Source organism: Suillus clintonianus (genome assembly GCF_016758775.1).
Source record: "Suillus clintonianus strain FC179 chromosome Unknown DEU56scaffold_2, whole genome shotgun sequence".
Taxonomy (NCBI): Eukaryota; Fungi; Basidiomycota; class Agaricomycetes; order Boletales; family Suillaceae; genus Suillus; species Suillus clintonianus.
The window spans coordinates 164,808-185,016 of NW_024539226.1; the positions used below are offsets into that span (position 1 = coordinate 164,808).

A 20,209-nucleotide genomic window follows, 5' to 3' on the forward strand; every position below is an offset into this window, starting at 1 on the left:
AAGCCGTATATTGACGACCACTTACATATCGGTACAGTGACATCGACTAGTACTGCGGGGCTCCAGCGTTCCTTGTCATGAGCACTCCAATGTCTCCTCCAGCCTCTCCCTCGACTTCAAAACATCGGCCACGTCGACCAACTCGTCAGATACCTTCCATCCCAAATCAAATTGATGATCCGCAGGATTCTGTTCCTTCCGAGGAGCACTATCTCGCTCTGACACCTCTTCGTGCTCACTACCTGAAGAAGTCACTAATACAACTTCAGTTCCACAAAGAATTAGATGCTATAACGAATGCACCTGCTGATGGCGTCTCCACCCTTGCATACCTTGGGCCCCCATTTACACCGCCCCCAACGAGTTCTAAACCTCTTGATTTACCCTTCTTGAAGTATATCTTCCGCCAATTTGTTTTAACATTTCCCCTCCTCGCAGCTGCAGATAAAAGTTTCTATCCAAATAAACTACAAGTCTTTGTTGCATCCGCTCTTGCGAAGAACATATCTCCCACCTCATTACTTGAGGATGAAAACGACCCCAAGGCTGCTCGCCTCAAATTACTTGCCAAATTAGAGCGGAACTTTGCCCTCTTTTTCAGCGCAGGTACAAAGCTAGTGGAACAAGAGGAGGTCGTCCGGCTTAACCAACATGACCTCGATCGGCTCGAGCAGCTCGCTAAGAAGCGGCAGGCACGGTTAGCCAAACATCGCGACGTATTCGAAGTAAATATTGTGTGTGTGAGGACTGTCACAGACAAGGGCCGGGTCCGTAGTCGTGTTCACGAGGTTTGCTGGCATAAATCGATTATCAATCATCGTTCTCCTCATTACGTTGTGTAGGAATTTATCATCAGGACCCGGCTATCAGAGAATAGGGAGGTTTGCGTGTCTCGAAGGTATGGCGACTTTAAAACGCTTGCAGATGAGGTACGACTTTGTACGCCTCAACCCTTGACACAGCCCATCACATCTTCTGTGTAGCTGCGCAAATTTCATCCTGAAGAGATTGTACCTTCCCCGCCAGTCAAAGATCGCACAATTGTCAATATTCCCCGCTCGACATCTCCTCCAGATGTCTCCATCGTGTCACGGGTGCAACGTTCCACCTTCTCCGATAACGGTGCCACGTTCTCAGACGACGGTTCATCTGAGTCGCTCCCACAATCTCCATCCTCGCAGCAGTTTGGGAATTCGAAACCTCCGCCGCAGCTCTCCCGAGAAAAGAACAGGCTGACCCTCAGAGCTTACCTGCACTCACTCATGAGTAATGGGGTAATAGGGAGCTCTCCCGTGCTCAAATCTTTCTTACTCAGCGGACCTACTAGTCTGAGTCCTGAAGAGGTAGAGGATTCTCGGAGAAGAGAAGACGCAGACAGAATTCGTGAAAACGGGAGAAAACGGTTTGCGCACGAAATTGCTGGGCGCGTTGATGGTTTACGAGATGCAGTGAAGAGCGTCAAGGGGGATATTATGGGGAAAGGTTTGTCAACTTCAGGAGCACTTCACTAAACTCACATGTTTATAGATGGTCTTAGTCATATTTTCGCCATAATCAAGGTGACTCCCGATATAAACCAATTACCTCCTAATTACCGGGCTGTGACGGAATGGGGAAGAATAACGTGCGTATATGCTTCTTTCCATGACAAGATTACTGATCGTTTTGGTAGGCTAGCCTCGACGATTTTCCAAATGTTTGTGGCATCCGATACTGCATCGGAAACATTCGCAAGCATGAAGCGTTTACACGGACTAATGCCTTACTTTTTGCTAAGGACAGCACTCAAGATAAGCAGTCCAGTTGCCATGATACGCAGTAAGGTGCACATGCCCCTCAGGACTCATGTATTAATGAAAACTAGGTGTGGTGGACATCTTTCTAGCGACTCCCTTCGGTGGAAGAAGTCTCCTTCAACGGTAATCTAAAATCTATTTGGTTAGCAGCCTGTTAACGCCTTCCCAGAATGTTCTCTGGCTCCCTCACGGAAGAGGTTAGAATCATTGAAGAAGATATCGAAGCTGTAAAAGCCAAAGTTGATGACTCTGTCATGTGTGAGAAGCTCCGCCTATTTGTCAACGCCCCGCGCGAGATCCAGGACACGTATCGAGCGGATGCAGTGCAGGGGAAAATTCCTCTACTTGCGGTTGTTCTGCGCTCTGGGGAAGAACCCAGGTTGGATCGTGACCAATTACGCCGAGTGCACCGGGCGCATCTTGCACATGCGACGTATCTGAGGGAGCGGGAAAATCTTGTAGACTCAGATGATGACGATGGGCCGCGCGACGAGGAGGCATGGCTTTTTGAAGATCTGAAGGTGCTCGTGCAGCTTTACTCCCGATTGAGAGATCGGGAACAGTTAATTGCACTGATATTCGAGGCAAGCCCGCTTGACCAACGGTCAATATTTTTTGCTGACGCAGTCCCAGGGTGTTACTGCCGAGTTACTCAAGGAGATCATCTCCATTTTCTATGCGCCATTAGCCCAGGTATACAAGGCTGCCAATATTGGAAATTCTGTATCAGATCTGCAGAATTTCATCACCGATTTAATTAAGGTCGTCGAGGCTACAGAAGAAAGTAAGCTCTTCGCACCGATTCTTAACGAGGAATGTCTAACCATCGAGCGATTAGTGACTGAAGAAGATCCTCAGGCTACTGTGCAAACCTTCATTGATCTCGTGGGTCGGCACGAACAAGCATTTTACTCTTTCGTGCACAAGGTACATGCAAACGGGAAGGGTTTGTTTGAAAGCTTGATGCGGTGGGTTGAGCTATTCCTTACTGTCGTCCGGGAAGGTCTAGGATCACCGGTGTCACTTGAATTTCTACTGCCACACGGCGGGCGAGAGCGCACGAACATGATGGACGAGATAGATGAGGTCGCTCGGTACCATTACAAGCTGAAGATCGCGCATGAGGAAAAATTGCGCAGGCGATTCACGCGGGCTCAAGGACATGATGATGCAGACGCCGAAGACGAAGCTACGCAGGCTCTGGTGCATGGCGTGGTAGGGGAAATTAATTTCGGGGAACTGGTGCAAAGTGATGCTCTCGATCTTGCCGCGGAGGAAACAGATGACGAAAGCGATGAGTATTCGAGTGAGTACGAAACGGACAGTTCGGGGAGCTACGAAGACGCCGAGAGCGAGGAGAGCGAGGAGGAAGGGCCAACTCCAACGCGGTCCCGAGTTCAGACAGCTAGGCCATCTCCGCATATATCGCCCCTGCCAAACCCGTTGACGCCTCCACCTATACAACAACCTCCCCCTTCTGTCCGCCAGCGATCTATCTCATTACGGAGCACGAAATCTGCCCATTTCTCTCATCGGTCGAACTGGAAAGATGCCCCTCCGGTCCCACCATTACCGCCATCACTTCATCGTGCGGACAAGCCGTTACCCCCACCTCCCCCCGCTCTAACTGCACGTTCCGCGGAAAACCTTCGGTGCGCACCAGATCACAAACCGCACAAACCGAAGGGATCCACGAACACGCTCAAGCCTCCTGATCTTATTTACATCCCGCGGCTGTTGCCATTATTTGCTGAAGTGGTTAGTCTAGCTTCTCCTGTCCAAACTTAACTTCAGACTCACTGCTTCCTTGCAGATGCGACCAAACCTACGTAGAAATGATACATGATAACGTCGGATTTGGGAAAGCTGTTGTATTTATAAATCATAGGGATTCTACGTAGATCGATGTTCTACTGAGAGTTCTGCCGGTAAACGCTGTAGTGGAATAAATGACTCGTTCCAGGATATTTGAAGGCGAAGCGAGATTTGCGCGCGTTCACTCTGGATTCGAAGAGCAAGATCATGCAGGTCGGACGCAGAACGACATCACGTTGTGAAGTTTGCGACGCAAATACCTCACTAGATGCCCCGAACAGAATTCCCGAACCGGTTGGCGCAAAGAGTTTACCGGATTACTTACCAGTCGAAAGTCTGGAATACGCGTAGTGCTGGTCACTCTTGATGTAGGTGGCTTTCACAGGTGTTGTGATGCTAACATAGGGATGCACCATCAATCACCTTGAACAAGGAATAGTAGTTTCAGATCAAGATAGAGGGCACAAAATATTGGCACACTTTCACAAGTCACCGAACTCCTTATCGAATTCTTTCTGCGATACAGCTCCCTTCCGCAGTTTTTTGGCCAATCGTTCTTCGCGTGCCAGTTCGTCCCAATCGTCCTCGCCTCTGCTCTCCTCTGGCTTGTCTCTGCTAGTTTGGAGGGCACCTTTTGAGTCGCCACTGCCAGCCGTTTGGCTTTTAAGCCATTGCCTTTTTCTCTCCTTTTTTGTCCGGCGCTTGTCTTTGTCTTCCCTGTCATCAGCTTGCTGACTCCATGCAGCATTCCGCTTGCGTTTGGCAGCTCGAGTCTCGGAGTCGTGCTTTATTACCGCCTTCTTCGAAGCTTCTTCAACTCGCTTGGCCTCCTGTGCCTTGTCCGCATAAGAGTATGAATCCCACTTCGTTCATCAGCGTAATCAGCATGTGCGATACCCGAGAAATATTGAACATACGTCGAGTTTTTCGTTTTCCCATCGTGACTTGTCACGATCTTTTAGTTCGGGCATCCGTGGCAGACGCAGCAGACCGAAGCTTTTGGCAACACCTATTAAGTCTAGGTCTTTGATTCGGAAGATGTAGGAAGCCTCATGCTTCGAGTATGCACGAACGAAGGAGACAAACGCCATCACAGCCTGTTAAACTGTGAGAATGGACACACATGTCAGGTTTAGAAGAGGCAGCTACCTTGTCATGCAGCGCGCGATCTGTCATCACAGTTCGTCTGATCTGGGACATAAAGGTATTGACGACATCATCCTCTGTCGAGGAACAATCTGTATCCGGTCTTGTTCCTCCATCCGCTAGTATGTATGGATGCTGCTTGATTGGAATTTTTCGTACGGACAAGAAATCTTTTAACGCGGCCGTCAGTCAGGAGACGCCATGCGAGCGGGTATGAAAACAGACCAATGTACTCAATTTCTCTTTCTACTAAGAGCGCGTATGCCTTCCCACTCCTTCCAGCTCTAGCTGTCCGACCGCAACGATGGGAAAAGGCTTTTGAATCAGATGGGGGGTCAAATTGAATAACAACATCAACATGAGGAATGTCAAGTCCTCGGGCTGCGACGTCCGTAGCAAGAAGCACTGAAGGGGAAGAGGTCGAAGACAAAGTTGAGGAAAAGGCCGAGAGAGCACGAGTGCGAGCTGCGGGAGGGAGGTGTCCATGGAGGGAATGTAGTTGGACATTTGATGGTAACAGTGTTGATAAAATCTGGATCCCAATTGAAATTCAAAAGTAAAAGATCTATGCAAGAGCGCTCACGCGATAAAAATAATCAACGCATGCGCAAGTTGCGAAGTACACAATGAAGTGTGGTGCGTGATGAGATGACGACTCCTGCTTGATGATACGTGTCAGCTGGACCAGCTTTTCGGACGGGAGACAGTTGATATAGAAGTTTTGAAGTCTAAGGAGAGAGGAGTATAGGTAAGTCATGTTACGTAGCACATACACCTTACCCTGCGGGTATTCGCCTTTCCTCGATGACTTGGTTTTCTTGTAAGGTTCCTGACTTCGTTGCCTTTGTTCTCTTTGATTGCACTTTGACAACGATGCGAGCAGGATTTCGCAAGCCAACGCGAACCAATTCAGAAATAGCATCAGCGTCCGTCATCGTCGCGCTGAAAAGACCAGTTCTCCTTTGTTTCGGAATATGAGTGATAATGCGAGTCAGAGCAGCTTGAAAGCCTAGGTCAAGCAAACTTTTTGACATTTTCAGCAAATAAGCTCCTACGTCTGTGAATGGGAGACTCACCGGTCTGCCTCATCCAATACCAACACTTCCAACTCCTTGACGCTAACAATAGTTTTCCCTTTTCCTATAAGAAATTCTTCCATACGCCCAGGTGTGCCGATGATGATGTCAGCCCTAGTAGACAGAAACCGCTGTATATCCTGAGCTGGGGAAGATTTCTCCGATGAAATGAGTAGAAGGGGTGGAGGAAATCCCGCTCCTGAGTATTCAGTGTCTGCTGGAGGTGGCGATGATCCTTTTCCACCTTCAGACTCATTTGATGTGTTATTGTCTGGTTGGGCATTCAAGAAGAGAGAAAATACGGAATGGATCTGAGTAGCGAGCTCTCTTTCGAAGGACTAGAATTATATTTTGAGTAACTTGAGAGTTCCTCACAAACTCACCTCGTAGGACTGATTATCAGTGCACCAACCTCATTTCTCCTGAGTCTAGCATCCCTTCTGATAAGACGCTCGAGAATGGGGATGACAAACGCCAGTGTCTTGCCAGAACCTGTCACAGCCTCAACTACTACGTCTTTATGCTGCATAAACAGCGGTATTGTGGAAGCTTGAACGGGCGTCATTTTTGTATGCCCCATCGATTGTATAACATCTAGACTATAAGACTTTGGTCTCACTATATGAATGCTTGAGGTTTAAATGACAGTGAACTCACACCCATGGTGTTAATGGTGTCGGAAGCGACGACCACAAGCCAGCAAATGCAGCAGATTGCGACATGCTTGGGCAATACGTTCGGAGGTGACCCAATGACTGTAAATCTGTATAACTCACTCAACGATCACAGTCGCTGATAAGTTGTGATGCTATACCAAAAACTTTATTCCGAATCATTGAAAGTCACGAGGTCACTGCTACAGTGGCAGTGCAACTCACAAGAACTGTAACACTCGAATCCGTTCTAAAGACAACCAATGCTACAAGTAGACAACCTCTAGGTGTTCACGATCAATGTAGAAACTCGATTCATTCGGTACGCTCATAAAATCAACCTTGACCAATCCAACTCCGTGCAGTATTCCCCATTGCTTGAATGTTTTTTCCGGGGGATTGATGACCTTGAGCCCAACGAGGGCATTAGGTTCGAGTGTACAGGTAGTAGTGGCACCGGCGTTTTCTGAAGTTCTCATCAAAATGAGACCGACCGACCTGCACTGGACTTGTACAATCTCGCGTGATCCATCATGGCGAAGCGAATAATTGACGATCCCGAGTGCATAGTGGTGATATTCGGGGCGCGGCATGATCACCTGCAATGCAGTGATATCAAGCTTGATGGTTGGACATAGCGGGCAGTCAAACACGATGCGTTCATATCCATTTCCCAACACCGTCCTCGAACGTGGATGGAGAGGGAATAACACCAGAGGCACTCGCAAGCCGAGACTAGTCATGGTCATCTCCAATTGCATTCTACGTGTAGTAGGCAACCCCAGATTTGGATGGCCTACAAAGCTCTGTGGCGACTGAGGAATCGCACGTGAAGTGTGATGTGAGGCAGCGGAGCCTTTCCAGTTGAAGACAGATGGGTCACCAGCCTTCATGATGGCCTCGGTGAGTCTGGAGAACGCACGTTCTCCTCCTTCTCCATATGCGATCTGCATGCTGACATCGAAAATTCCCATCAGGGAATATGCCACGTCTTCGACCCTTGTTGTTCTGCGTCTGGCTGCCCACGTCATCCGTTCATCCACCCTGTGATACGCCTTAGGGTAAAATGCGTGTAGGTCTTCACTGGGAATGCCAGTGGCTCTCTGCAGAATCCCAAATATCTCGATCGACTCCCGACTTTTGTCGTTTCGATCACCTGTCAGGGGCATCCAGTGCTTGTTGTAGAACTTGATCCTTTGGGGTGCAAGAAGTTCTTGCAACGTCCAGCCTCTCTCCATCCATTCGTCGCTCATCATGAGATTTAATGTCTCACTTTGTGCCAGATGGACGATGCAAATAGTCGAGTTTCTGTACCACCGAAACATGGAGCGGATCGAATCGTCGAGCTCGGTACTGCTACTCTTGTCGATGCAGCACGTATCTGACCACACGAATTCCACGTCGTATTCCTGGGCCTTCTCACAAAAATTCTTCAGCTTCTCGTATCCCAGACCTGTTGCCTTGTCATTCTTCATCTCTTCATATGTTGGTTCTCCCTCATCCAGCCATCGGTGAGACAGAATGGCATATTTGACGGTTTGAGAGGGATGATAATTCCAATCCCTCCCTGGAGGGACAGAGCTCCGAAAGTGCTTCTTCACATCATCACGCCCAACAAACTTCATGTTTGATAGGCGTATGAGGCGGATCGGGATATCGTTCATAACATATCGGTCAAAGCTCTCCAGGCTCGGTGGCGGTAACCAACTCATGACAGGTCACTACTAGCCGCATACCACGATGAATTGGTGGGACAAAATAATGTAGGACACAAACAAATCTCACCTGCGTGCACGTCAAGAGATGTTCTGCTGATGCGTCTTTTGCATGAGGTCCCTGCGCTGAACTCGACCAAATAGGTAAGATTTCAGTATTACTATCTCATTGTGCAGCTAAATCCCGACTTACTACTCAGGCGATGTTATAGTAGACTGATGAAAAACGGTTTTGAACACTGATACGGGTCTGTGCATTCAAATCGTCAACCGAAGGTCCGAAACTGTCACGATGTTGATCAACAACGTATTTGAAACTACCCCCTGGTTGACCGACATGGGAATACGTTCCACAGCCTAGGACGCACGTACGTACAATTTGTCCCTAAGGTACCTATGATAACAACTATTAGCAAGGGACTTCTTATGAAATTCCGAACTCTAGAGTGTATGATAAGATCCATGAACGTGCATCCTATTGACATATACTCCGGATTCACTCAGCAAAGGGGGTCACGGTACGTAGGCAGACGTGTTGGGATGCTTCACGAATCGATCGTCCGTGCAGATGTGGCTGTGCGATTATCTGGACAACCCAAAACATCGGGTCATTCATTAATGCATCATGCATCATTCTTTAACCGTACATGGTCATACATGCATGTATACAAATCTTGCATATATATATTATACAAAGCAAGTAGTTTAACATCAAAAAGCGTGCGATGAAATGGTGAATCGCTTGAAGGTATATCTGTCTCGAAGTATGAGTAACGGACAGCAAGATAAGTGAATTGACTTCATACCCGAGGAACGCAAGGTCCTTTTGAGCATCAGCAGAATCCGCTACCGGGGCTTCAGCTGGCGCTTGGTCAATCTCGTCCGTAGGGAAGTATGACGTATCCGTGATGGAGCGAAGATGCGGTACAAAAGGCGCATCAATCACGCGTATAGTGTCCCACTCCACGCCATAAAAGAACGGGTGTTTCTTGATCTGTTCGATACCCAATCGCCGATCGGGAGATGTAATGAGTCTGCCGAAGATGTCAGCAAGACTATTCAGCAATCATATTTTGGATATCATACCGCCGGATCAGATCTTCGGCTTCTCGACTTAGATGGACATCGTCTGGGAACACTAGGTGGTATTGCCATTGCATGATCTTTTGATAGGTCTCGTGCGTGGATTCGGAGCAGAAGGGAGGGTATCCGACGAGGCATTCGAACATAATTGCACCTAACGACCACCAATCACATTCATTGCCATAGCCTTTCTGCTGAAAGATTTCGGGGGCAATGTAATCAGGAGTTCCAACAGTCGAATATGCCTTTATACGCAACCAAGTCAGTGCTTGCTGCGGATATGGCAGTGTTCTTACCAATTTCCGGCGGTTGGCTTTCCATGTAGCAATCTGGTCTTTGCTTGACATAGTCAGGTGTATGGCATTGACCATGACACTGTTACGGGCAGCGGCAGCCGGTGACTGTACGCCGTCTAGAAGCCGCTGGTAATAACTTGAATCGTGTTGCTTGTGAAAACCAGTGGACAGTCCGAAATCAGACAGCTTTATGTGACCATCCTTGTCGATTAGGATGTTGTCCGGCTTGATGTCCCTGCAAGAACACGTAAGTTCAGCACAGCGAAGAAAGACTACACTGACCTGTGGATGAAGCCAAGCTTATGGACAGTGTCGATGGCAAGTACACATTCTGCGATGTAGAACCGAGTGACGTCCTCGGAGAATGTGTCATATTTAATGAGCATGGTCATGAGGTCACCACCAGGGAGGAACTCCATGATAAGATACAGCGTCTGCGCGTCCTGGAAGGAATAAAACAGTTGAACCACCCAAGCGGAGTTGGACTCGGCCAGAACATCGCGCTCGGCGCGGACGTGGGCCAACTACGAATAAAGTTCCAGTCGCCTGCACCTATCACAATGAAGAAAGACATACCTGGTCCTTTTTCAACATCTCTTCCTTCTTCAAGGTCTTCATAGCGTAAATTTTACCTGTATCAGTCTTTTGGACCAGCCTGACCTGCACACAATGACACCGTATAGTGCATGACGACCGCGTTGACGAGACCACCCACCTCACCGAAAGCACCCTTCCCAATCACCTTGACTGTTCTGAAGTCCTCCAAGCCCAACCGCGTCCGCCGAAGTCGAAGATAAGTAGACTCCTTCTTTCCCAGTTGTTGCAGTTGACGATGTTTTCTGTCTTCGGACGTCATGACATCGGCCTGCAGCTTCCTTTCAAGCTCAACACGCCTGCAAGCAAACCCATCAGAGCCGTCTTCCAGGTCAACCAGCAATTTTCAACGTACCTGGTATTCCGCTCTATGGCAGCCTCTACAGCAACCTTGTAGAAAAGCTCCAGCTTCAGCTGTGCGGCTTTTGCGCGGTGAACAGCGTCATCAGAGAAACCAGCAGGACTACGCTCAAAAGTGACATAGTCGGCTGGTTTGCCTGAGCCTGACGAAGTGGTCGACTGACTGCTCGAGCGTTGCATGACAGTGACTGGGCCCACCGTGTCGCCTATCCTCAATTAATGGTTGGGGTCAAGTATGTTGATCGACTGGTCAGCTAAGCGTTACAGGAAAAGAATCTAGAATCTAACGTTGTGATGGTAACTTTTGAGTTGTGCCGATATGATTTCATATTGTGATAATGTAGGTATTGATAAGACAATGGATTGCATATTATTTGGGCTACATCTGAGGACCGTATATACACGAAGTAAGATATCATAATGGGGGTGGGTAATGAGCGCGTAGGACGCCTGATATCTGAGACCTTGTAGTACACTTGAGTGAATGGCAACGTAACGATATGGTAGATCACGGGTATCTGTCTTTAAAATCAGATTCTGAGGCCCATCGGACATGACCCCCTTGGCTTGACTTAGATCGAGGATATTGAGGAAGTGAATGATGAGAAGCCGAATAATCAGGTACATAAGGTGAGCGGAATTGTAAAGCAGGCGTTCCCGGGCTACTTGCAGGCGTAAGTGATTCATAAGATGATGAAGGTCGAGGGGGCGTTGAAAACCTGTTCTTGGCACCACTTTTACACCACATGCATAAGGTAGGTTTCGGACTTGACCGAAGTTTGGCAACTTACCTGTATGAGAAGCGTGGCCCTGGATTGACAGCTGACGCTGGATGTAAATAGGATGATACCGCTGAGCTGTATATGCCATCAATCAGATGACCAACATCAAAATGGCAACTGTTATCGCTTACGAGTAGAGTGAAGCAGGATTAATCGTTGTTGAGTCAGATGTATGCTCCCAAGGATCGTACATGAGGTTGGATGAGGTTGCATAGGCAACCGATGGGTCAAAATTGAGTCGGGTGGCGGGAAAGCTTTTTCCTGGAGGCGTTAAATGCTTCGAGCTTGAGGGCTCGAGATAAGAGCCATGGGAAATGCGCCGATGCGAAGTCTCTGGGCATGGCTCAGCGGGGGAATATGATGAAGAGGGACGGTGCTGTCCACGATGAACGGGGGTTGAATTAAAAGAAATGCGATTGGGTGGGGATTGTGCCGCAGAGCCACTGGCATGGTACATCGAGTGTTCGTACGGAGGTCCATCAAGGCAAGGACCTACAACTGTGAAGGGTGGAGGGGGCGATAGAACCGGTTGATAGTCCTGGGGCTCTAATTCCTCTTTAAGAGGACCAATTGGGTGGATGGCAGCTGGTTTTCTACGGGAATATTGAGCATCTGCTGGATTTGGAGGAAGGGGGCGAGCTCCTCGAGGTGTACGCTTCTGTATGCGAAGCGGTTGCACTGAGGTCTGGAACAAATCCTGTTTCTGCTTCTGCTCCTCTGGTTCCTTGGAATCTTTGCTGTCATCCTCGACGTGCTCTTCCTCGACGTTGTGGATGGGGATCTTGGATAAGAGCAGCTCTTGGAGTTTCTTCTCAACGATTTTCCGGTCCTGCTGGGAGAGCTCGTATGAAGGCGGCGGGTTACAAGAATCACTCATTGTGAAACACGTTTGGTGCTCTAATGAGGGACGGCAAGGACATCGAACAAAATCGAAGATGGGTGTTTCGTTAAGAGAAGAGATAAACGCCCAGATGGGCCAACGAATAGGTGCTACCAGCCTATGTTAGCACAGCAACTCCGTAGCCCTGACACTCTCTGACAGATATGTCACATTTCGCTTCTATCCGATTCCGACGTGTGAACTTCCGGAGGCACTACTCAAAGTAGAGGGATGTGTCACAGGTACAACTGCGAACTTGGCGGCACGAGGAGCGCAAGGATCTCCGAAGGAACTCATTAGATGTGATCCATGAACCCATCCATGACCGCACTCATTTGCTATCATGAATCACATCATGAACAGCAAACTCATCGGGAATTGTAAAGCAGTGAATTTCCAAGCCAACCTATCTTGAAAGAGCATGGATCCAGCACTTCACAAGGAACCACGTAACAGTCCAAAAACTACAAGCGCTCACTGAGTAATACTCTGCAATACTTCTACTGTAAAAGTTTTAAATGAGCTTTGGCGAATACGGGAAATAGTAATATCCGAAATAAATTAATCTCACCAGCTGCGTTCTTCGATGCCACAGGATGGTGAACAGCGGGCTGCGGTAATACATACTTATAGGTGTAGTTCACGTGCACCATATATGGGCACACTAGAACACCTATAGCTCAATACCCTCTAGGTTCGTGCCCTTGGCCCAGCGTCACATGTTGATACCTGCTGACTCAAAAAGAAACTCACCAGCTTGGGTAGGCGTAAATATACATCCGTTCCTTCATAAGGTCAACACGAGGCCCGAAGTCGACGGACAAAGCTTACTCACCCCAACCATCCAGGGACACCAAATCCAGGGTACCTCCAAAATACCTATAAAGTCACTCAGTTGACGTTTTGAAGGCACTGGCAAATAACCACATACGTTGTAAAAATGTTGCTCATAGGCAAGCCCAGCCCGATTCTGGGATGTGGCGCAATGCCAGCCTCGCGTTCAGGGTCTTTATTTTCTGAGTTTACATTCGACTGTTCTATCCGCCATGGGCGTATTTGCTCCGCAACAGTCGCTTTGACGCCTCTCGAGCTGGCAGAGCGTAGTGCGCCCAGCCGCGTGTCATCCATGCGTGTTGCATTGCGGATGTGGGAGAAAGAGAAGAGATCGGAGGGTGACTTTATCCGAGCTGATGAGAGACCACCACCTATAGAGATCGATCTTAAATTGCCTGTGGGCGAGCCAGGAGCCTAGAAGGTGCTGACCTTGATCAGATATTCTCACTCCAACGTCGTTCTCGCCGGCAACGATGGTGGCACGTATAGGAGGAAGGGTAGATGAATTCTTGTGATTGAGTACAGTAGCCGTCATCGCCTATAACGTCGTGAGCCAATTACTCTTTTAGATGTGATCCGGGAAATATGCACGTTTTTGAGAAGTTCAAAAAGAATGTACCTAGAGAATGAGGCATGGGTGAGATTAAACAAGGTGTGAATGAAAGGATTTACTCGAGGTGTTCACGGATGTAGGCAAACTTAGTGTCGACGTGACCGTCAATGATGACTTCCGACCATCCACGATTCGGCACGCTCTCCCCGGTTTCATCTTCCACATCGTGTGGCCTGCCACGCAAGAGCGCGACACACTTGTCGATGGAATGCTTGAGGTTGAGTGCCGTGTAAATGATGCCGACATGTGGGTCTTCGGGGAGGTTTAGGCTGTTGGTTCCAAGGGAGTTCGAGAGCGCAAGGTGATGTTCAGCGAGAACACGCCTCGAGATTCGGGATACGAGCATACGTCTCATGAATGCATCTAGAGCATCGGGTGGAAGGTGCGGAGATGACAACGAGAGTCCCAGCGACAGACTTGGTATGACGGGTGCACTGGCATATTAGTAGTCAGAACGAGGGGCACGGCTGACCAAAGATAGTGTATTACTGCTCGTCCAAGATACCCTCGAGGAACTCACAAAAGGCCCCATTCTCTTCCAGGGTGGTGACCTGGGGGTAGCGTCGAAACCTTATAAACAAGTCAGAAAAAATGCGTTCTGCACAATCGGGTTTCTGACTTCTCAAACGCAGACCAATATAACTGTGTAAAGTTGCCCGACGTCAGGAACAAGCTATGAAGTAATGTTACTGGAACAAACCTCGTAGACTTGAGCTACACCCTCCTGAGTTACCACTACATACGGAAGGGCTTGTAAGTCCCTCAGCCTGTGTGCAATGCGGACAGGCAGCTCGGTGCGGACATAATTAGCGCTCTATAATAAATGACATTGAACATTGGCGTTGGCGTTATGCTCCTTCAAGCGCTCACCTTTATCAGTTTCTCCTCGTCCATAGACCGCCCAAAGAACACCTATCACACCATGAGTATGTCGATAATTTTTTTACAAAAGCAGTTTCACGAGCTGTCGGAGGCTCAGCCTGTGTGCTTCCTTTGAAGCATAGAGCTCTAGCTGGCGGTTTTGATAAAAGTGGAGCGCGGTTGACTGGGTCTGGACCTGGCTTGAAGAGTGCCTTGCCAAGTTTCGGGCGCAAGGGCATGCACGCCAGTTATTTCGAAACCGCCATGACATGGTCGAATGGAAGGTGCGAATGATGGTTCAAATGTTCATGAGTAGTACTAGTACGAGCCGATGATCCCACTGGCAGGAGTTTACTACAAAACCCAAATCGGTTCACCAGTAGCGTAAACTACTCCCCTGAAGGAAGGCAGTCCTAGCTACAAAATGCCCTCTGATTTTAATGCGCCAATAATCAAGAAAGCCGATCTACGGTCTCTATCGACTCCTATCCAATCCCCCTTCTTCTCAGAAGCCAATCCTTCATCGCCAAAGACATATACATCATCTGGATTTTCTTCCGACTCTGCTTTCTCCTGTGACAACTGTCTTTCCTCTTCCTCACGATCCCAAAGTACCTCTTCCCACTGAGAATCGCTGATGGTGACTGCCACTGTTTTAGCCTCTCGAATATTTGGGAGCACAGATGTGAGAAGGTTGGATAAAAGTTCTGAGGTGCCATCTGCAGTTTGAGAGTGAAGAACCGGTAACGGAAGATACTCGGCCTGTGCATCATGATAGATTACATATGCCACCTGCGAAGTTTGATTGCTCACCTCAAGAAGCATACCTTTGACGGCACCACCAGCAAGTACTACATTACCAACACGGACGAGCCAATCATTGCCAATAGCGAAAACAAAACCCTCCACAGAGAGTTGCTGACCACCCTGACTTCTTTGTGCACCAGGAGCTGTTTGTCTGACGGGGATCCAGCGTGCTCTCAACTGATGCAGAACTTGTTCTAATGCGCCGGGCGGACGGAGTGTGAGGAAAGTAGTTCGGTAGTGTGGTGGGACTTGCAAAACGGTAGTCTGTGAGTTCTGAACACTCATTACAATGTCTGCACGAGTGGGTGCGGCAGGATCTTCGAGAAGGACGAAGACATTCTCATTCATCGTCAAAGTGCACATGGAGCGCTCTGAGTGAACTTGAAGGCCGGGTATTGAGCCCAGTGTCGAGCGGTAGGATTTCACGCTCAAGAACCACCTTCCTCGGAGCTGACCCTACGAGCGGCATCAACGAACCGGGATGAGGATTGAGTTTTCGTTGCGACGAACATGGTGATTTCGCATAATATTTTCACGGATGAGTTCGAGACCTGTGCTTGGCGCATTGATCCATCGAGCAAGCCTAGATGTGCATCATGTCATCCATGATCAAACTAAAGCTGAGATGACTTGCCCTGTGAATCCCATGAAACAAAATCGTTGGTCAATGGTGAGGGGCAACTGGAACTTGCTGTGACACGGTCCACTTGTGACCACAAGACGCGTGACAAGACGCGTTAACGCTACTTACTCCTGCTCAATCATCCATCATCACAAATGCCTAAACGCAAGGCGCCTGAGGACTTTGACGCTCCCTCAGAGGCTTCTCCTCCCAAGCGTGCTACTAGAGCCAGCACTCGACAAAACAATTCTGGACTGGCTGCGCCATCAACTCGGTCCAGCAACTCTCCACAGAAAGTTACAAGGGAGGATAGCAAAAGCTTCCAAGCTGATGCACAGCTGGATGTGCCAGTGAAATCTGCACGCCCTTCACGAATCCGCAAGAAGCAGCCAGCTGCCAGGGAATCACCCCTCAAGAAGACCGACGCTTCATCACCTTCAAAAAGAATTGGAAAACAGAGCTCTAACCCGATAACAAGTCTTCACAGACAGGAGGAATCTGCCAATTCTGATGATGCCGATGAGCTGAATCTGCCTCCCTCCAAACTGCCAGTCCACTGCACAACGCCACCACCCAGATCACAAGTTGGACGCTTCCTCCTACATTCTGTAGAAATTACGACACCTAGATCATTCCCAAAGCCTATTTTCACGGCCTCACCGGCGCCTGATACGCGACAATCCTCTGCTAAGACACCTATCACAACCACGGGTATTGCATATTGCACGGCAGAACTAGCTACCGCATCACCTAGCCGTTCTTCCGCCCTCCAGAACGTTCCGCCTCCCCAGGCGTCCTCTAGTCGGACTAATCAACTTCCGAGTACACCAACTAGGGATAGGCTACAGCCGAAGTCTCCTAAGAAAGATCCGCCTACAGCTTCTAGACCCCATTCACCTACCCGTCTTCCCCGTAATCTCCCCCCTCATCTCGGCACATGCCTCCGTCTACAGAAGCGTGTTATGTTATTGGAACTACAAAATTGTAGCATGGAATCCGATGAAGATGCTAGTCTTGGCCCTACTAATGCAGCAGCATCTCAGCAACTAAAGGATCTGCTTGCGGGAACTGTCACTCGTGGGGAGGGCAATAGTTGTTTTGTCCTAGGACCACGCGGCAGTGGAAAGACTGCTGTAAGCTTCCCACATCTTTCTATCTTTTAACTAAATTAAACTCAATGTTCTAAGCTTGTGGACCGAGCTATCGCGTCTTTGAACCAGACTCCGATTGTTATTAGGCTTTCGGGTCATGCCGAGCTAAACGATCGCCTCGCACTTCGAGAGATCGCGCGACAGCTGTCTCTCCAAACAGGCAAAACGTACCTAGCTGAACTTAATGGTGACGATGATCAAGATGATGACAACAATCCTTTCCTGGACGCCGGCCCATGCATCGCCATCCCACCCCCATCCCATCTCCCTGCATTGATATCGGTCTTAACCACGCTTTCGCGGCCGGTGGTAGTCATTTTAGATGCGTTTGACCTCTTCGCGTTACATGCACGGCAGGCACTTCTTTACTGTTTACTGGATACCGCGCAAAGCTGTAGAGTCGGTCAAGGAAACAATGGCATTGCAGTCATTGGGGTAACTACAAGGATAGATACAATCAACCTATTGGAGAAAAGGGTCAAGAGCAGGTTCTCTGGGCGAATGTTGCGTACCGCTGCCCCGACAGAGCTCTCATTTTGGATGAAGCTTATAGAACGAGTATTTCGGGCCGGAATTGAAACTTCCGAGGAAGAGTGGGAGCCGTTATGGACCCTGTCTATCGACAACTTTATCGCAGATCGGAAAGTGCTCGAACAAATCCAAGAGACTGTTGCTGTTACTCGCGATATTAGGGTACTTCAACGAATCTTGGTGCGATACCTAGGCTGGCTGGTTTGGGCGCTTTTCTGACCATTGAATAGGTTGGCGTTGTCGCTGCATTAACCCCTTCGTCTCCGTTTCCGACCTGTGCGCAGCTCTTATCCGCAGTAAATGCACAGCGTATACGTGATCCGTTCCCTCACTTAAGCAGTGCGTAGATTAGCCACCCCTGACACGAACGTATCAGCTGACACCTACCAGCATTGCCGTATCCCTCGATCTGTCTTCTTATAGCTGCCGTGCATGCTCATACTGCCGGCCATGATGCTATCACTTTCGAGATGCTCTATGACGCCTTCCGTGAACAATATCGCGCTTCAGCAGCTGCCCCGATCCAGGTTGCAGGAGGAAGTATCGGCATGTCGCGATGTACTCGGGAAGTTCTGATGAGGGTGAGTCAAGAATTCTGATCGATTTATTTTTAGTCGTCTAAGTCTAACACAATTTAGGGGTTCGAGCACCTGATTGGCGAAAAAATATTCATATGCGTAGCCGCATCGTCTACGAGCATCGCTCCAGGATTCACTCGATATCGAAGTGCTCTGAACTGGGATGATGTCAAAAGGGCAGTCGACAAGATGGGTAAAACGAGCTTAAAAAAGTGGCTCACAAAAGCGAACTAGTTTGTGACGTGGCTGCATAGTTTACCATTTACAGTATGGATCAATCAAGGATCAATGGGTTATTGACTATGTATATCCCAGCGCGCATTGTGTATTCGGGATTGTTTGTCCATGAAATTGAAGCTATACAAGTTGGGATTCAACTACCAAGTACAGGTTATTTGACACGCGGGATAACTCTTTCGCCAGAACTAGTAGTTCTCCTCGTAAACAGTCTCGGTGAATGTTTCGTTGATCTGCTCCCTAGCTGCAAGTAACTTGATGTCAAAACGGATAACGAAAGTAGCGAATAAAATGTGTACCATGCTCGTGCGCTTTCTTCCTCTGGTGGTCGGACCACGCATCAGCCTGGTCCCGTGTTTAGTTAGAGCGTCTAGTCCTAGTAATTGAGTACATACACCCTTGGTCTCAACCACGCGGTCAAGTGCAGCTCCGGCAAAACCAGCACTACACACTACGTGAACAATACGAAACATGTGCGCCGGGGACGACCTACAAGAGTTCCTTGGCCAGAGCATGGTTATCGGGCTTGCCATTCTTGGCACAGTGATCTTCGTAAGCCTTTGCAGCCTGAAATCTAAAATGAGAACTGTTCATGGTAGATAAATACTAAGCTTACCTCGAACGCGACGGCACCGCCGAGGAGTTCGTGACTCAGGCTAGCTTTGTGAGGTGCATCCGAGTCATAGAACTGTGAATTGGCGTAATTGAAGATATGATGTCTATAGAGTTATGGAGAGATCTACCTGTTCGGATTGTGAGCTGGTGAAGGCGTCGAGGAAACCCATGATGGCAAGTAGGAATAAGTAGTTGATGCAGAAGGGAGGACCATAACTTGGGTTTATATACCATTGGAACGTTCTGTCAACCCAAAAGCGGAGTATGTGATGGGCGGTGTCAGATCAGGATCACATGTGCGTCTGAAGGACGACAATAGCACTCTGGGTGATGGATAGTACCTTGGCAATGGTCGATGCCCGGGAGATCTTATCGAGCTTTGCGCGATCAGAGGGTCCGGAATAAAATTGCCTAAACGGCGATTCTGCATTCCCTATAGCCGGTCGTGTCCAAGTTAAGACGAGATACGAAAAGATAGGCGACTATTGCCGACCCAATCAAGGCTTTCCGTCACCTGCGCTCTCCTGTACTGCGGGCGGAGACCATGAACATTCCTCACTCAACTGGAGTAGAAACTGCTGCGGTCGTTGAGGGGGCTATAGATCCGATGTAACGATTTCCATGGCGAAGCAGCGAGGGAAAACAGTATGACAGAGTTCCTAGAGGTTCCTAGTATGAGAATAGCGACGATCAAGGCCCGTAACGGTTGGAACATAATATCGACCAGATGTCAGACGAACGTGTCAGCGTGTGTCCCTTAACAACTGAGACAAGTAGAATCTGGGGTGCACACGTGAAATAAAAGAAGCCTTCACTCAAGTTAAAGCAACCGCTTGCCGGAAACATTTAAGAAAATATTGAACGAGAGGTCGTTTTGAACATTTCAAAGTCGCGCATTTCTCGAAACCATTAATTTTCACGCCATTGGTAGGCACATCCGGCGCATCTGCAACAATGTCAGCCGGGCTCGTGCTATGAATAAACGCATCAGTAAAACTCACCTGTAAACTGATCCCAAGAAGCAAACCAGCGTCCACGTAAGTTCAATCCCAGGAAGTACGCTGAACGCACGCGTCGTCATAGGCTCATCTGCAGATCTAATCTGTAGCTGGTAAAAATACGCGCGTGGGTGACCACACTTGTCGCAAGCGAGTATGGGTCATG

The 20,209-nt window shown here is 48.7% G+C and overlaps 10 protein-coding genes across 10 annotated transcripts; 2 read left to right on the plus strand and 8 right to left on the minus strand.

Moving 5' to 3' along the window:
- Positions 1-11: 11 nt before the first annotated feature.
- DEU56DRAFT_765475 (uncharacterized protein) lies at positions 12-3,762 on the plus strand. Its single transcript, XM_041351014.1, has 10 exons — positions 12-788; positions 843-929; positions 984-1,482; positions 1,528-1,624; positions 1,673-1,818; positions 1,865-1,919; positions 1,966-2,380; positions 2,430-2,580; positions 2,635-3,554; positions 3,610-3,762. The coding sequence occupies exons 1-10, from the start codon at positions 78-80 to the stop codon at positions 3,640-3,642; spliced, it is 3,114 nt and encodes a 1,037-aa protein (XP_041215058.1). The 5' UTR covers positions 12-77; the 3' UTR covers positions 3,643-3,762.
- On the minus strand, positions 3,763-6,635 carry DEU56DRAFT_875869 (DEAD-domain-containing protein). Its single transcript, XM_041356005.1, has 9 exons — positions 6,491-6,635; positions 6,217-6,432; positions 5,834-6,160; positions 5,538-5,780; positions 5,341-5,485; positions 4,983-5,289; positions 4,761-4,927; positions 4,529-4,708; positions 3,763-4,474 (listed from the first exon to the last, which is right to left on the minus strand). The coding sequence occupies exons 1-9, from the start codon at positions 6,553-6,555 to the stop codon at positions 4,094-4,096; spliced, it is 2,031 nt and encodes a 676-aa protein (XP_041215059.1). The 5' UTR covers positions 6,556-6,635; the 3' UTR covers positions 3,763-4,093.
- Positions 6,636-6,678: 43 nt separating this feature from the next.
- DEU56DRAFT_219803 (heterokaryon incompatibility protein-domain-containing protein) lies at positions 6,679-8,428 on the minus strand. The gene is made up of 2 exons (XM_041345125.1): positions 8,272-8,428; positions 6,679-8,210 (listed from the first exon to the last, which is right to left on the minus strand). Exon 2 carries the CDS (start codon positions 8,196-8,198, stop codon positions 6,753-6,755), a length of 1,446 nt encoding a protein of 481 aa, XP_041215060.1. The 5' UTR covers positions 8,199-8,210; positions 8,272-8,428; the 3' UTR covers positions 6,679-6,752.
- A 372-nt stretch (positions 8,429-8,800) lies between these two features.
- On the minus strand, positions 8,801-10,878 carry DEU56DRAFT_219652 (kinase-like domain-containing protein). The gene is made up of 7 exons (XM_041345123.1): positions 10,530-10,878; positions 10,296-10,473; positions 10,157-10,240; positions 9,863-10,104; positions 9,288-9,815; positions 9,008-9,235; positions 8,801-8,955 (listed from the first exon to the last, which is right to left on the minus strand). Exons 1-7 carry the CDS (start codon positions 10,712-10,714, stop codon positions 8,913-8,915), a joined length of 1,488 nt encoding a protein of 495 aa, XP_041215061.1. The 5' UTR covers positions 10,715-10,878; the 3' UTR covers positions 8,801-8,912.
- Positions 10,879-11,137: 259 nt separating this feature from the next.
- Positions 11,138-12,554, minus strand: DEU56DRAFT_219737 (uncharacterized protein). Its single transcript, XM_041345124.1, has 2 exons — positions 11,448-12,554; positions 11,138-11,391 (listed from the first exon to the last, which is right to left on the minus strand). Exons 1-2 carry the CDS (start codon positions 12,191-12,193, stop codon positions 11,322-11,324), a joined length of 816 nt encoding a protein of 271 aa, XP_041215062.1. The 5' UTR covers positions 12,194-12,554; the 3' UTR covers positions 11,138-11,321.
- A 315-nt stretch (positions 12,555-12,869) lies between these two features.
- DEU56DRAFT_723898 (branched-chain alpha-ketoacid dehydrogenase) lies at positions 12,870-14,537 on the minus strand (the record flags this gene model as incomplete). The annotated part of the gene is made up of 11 exons (XM_041347795.1): positions 12,870-12,899; positions 12,950-12,981; positions 13,032-13,075; positions 13,128-13,401; positions 13,460-13,568; positions 13,622-13,649; positions 13,703-14,077; positions 14,133-14,213; positions 14,263-14,285; positions 14,344-14,457; positions 14,514-14,537. The coding sequence occupies 11 exons, from the start codon at positions 14,535-14,537 to the stop codon at positions 12,870-12,872; spliced, it is 1,134 nt and encodes a 377-aa protein (XP_041215063.1).
- Positions 14,538-14,544: 7 nt separating this feature from the next.
- DEU56DRAFT_765508 (uncharacterized protein) lies at positions 14,545-14,861 on the minus strand. The gene has a single exon (XM_041351015.1). It carries the CDS (start codon positions 14,773-14,775, stop codon positions 14,587-14,589), a length of 189 nt encoding a protein of 62 aa, XP_041215064.1. The 5' UTR covers positions 14,776-14,861; the 3' UTR covers positions 14,545-14,586.
- On the minus strand, positions 14,862-16,004 carry DEU56DRAFT_765511 (uncharacterized protein). Its single transcript, XM_041351016.1, has 4 exons — positions 15,946-16,004; positions 15,822-15,894; positions 15,318-15,767; positions 14,862-15,266 (listed from the first exon to the last, which is right to left on the minus strand). The coding sequence occupies exons 1-4, from the start codon at positions 15,957-15,959 to the stop codon at positions 14,922-14,924; spliced, it is 882 nt and encodes a 293-aa protein (XP_041215065.1). The 5' UTR covers positions 15,960-16,004; the 3' UTR covers positions 14,862-14,921.
- On the plus strand, positions 15,982-18,456 carry DEU56DRAFT_765515 (origin recognition complex subunit 4 C-terminus-domain-containing protein). Its single transcript, XM_041351017.1, has 5 exons — positions 15,982-17,066; positions 17,121-17,795; positions 17,846-17,954; positions 18,006-18,196; positions 18,254-18,456. Exons 1-5 carry the CDS (start codon positions 16,089-16,091, stop codon positions 18,425-18,427), a joined length of 2,127 nt encoding a protein of 708 aa, XP_041215066.1. The 5' UTR covers positions 15,982-16,088; the 3' UTR covers positions 18,428-18,456.
- Positions 18,457-19,245, minus strand: DEU56DRAFT_765516 (uncharacterized protein). The gene is made up of 6 exons (XM_041351018.1): positions 19,174-19,245; positions 19,047-19,118; positions 18,924-18,997; positions 18,826-18,874; positions 18,730-18,775; positions 18,457-18,674 (listed from the first exon to the last, which is right to left on the minus strand). The coding sequence occupies exons 1-6, from the start codon at positions 19,213-19,215 to the stop codon at positions 18,619-18,621; spliced, it is 339 nt and encodes a 112-aa protein (XP_041215067.1). The 5' UTR covers positions 19,216-19,245; the 3' UTR covers positions 18,457-18,618.
- Between the last annotated feature and the right edge of the window lie 964 nt (positions 19,246-20,209).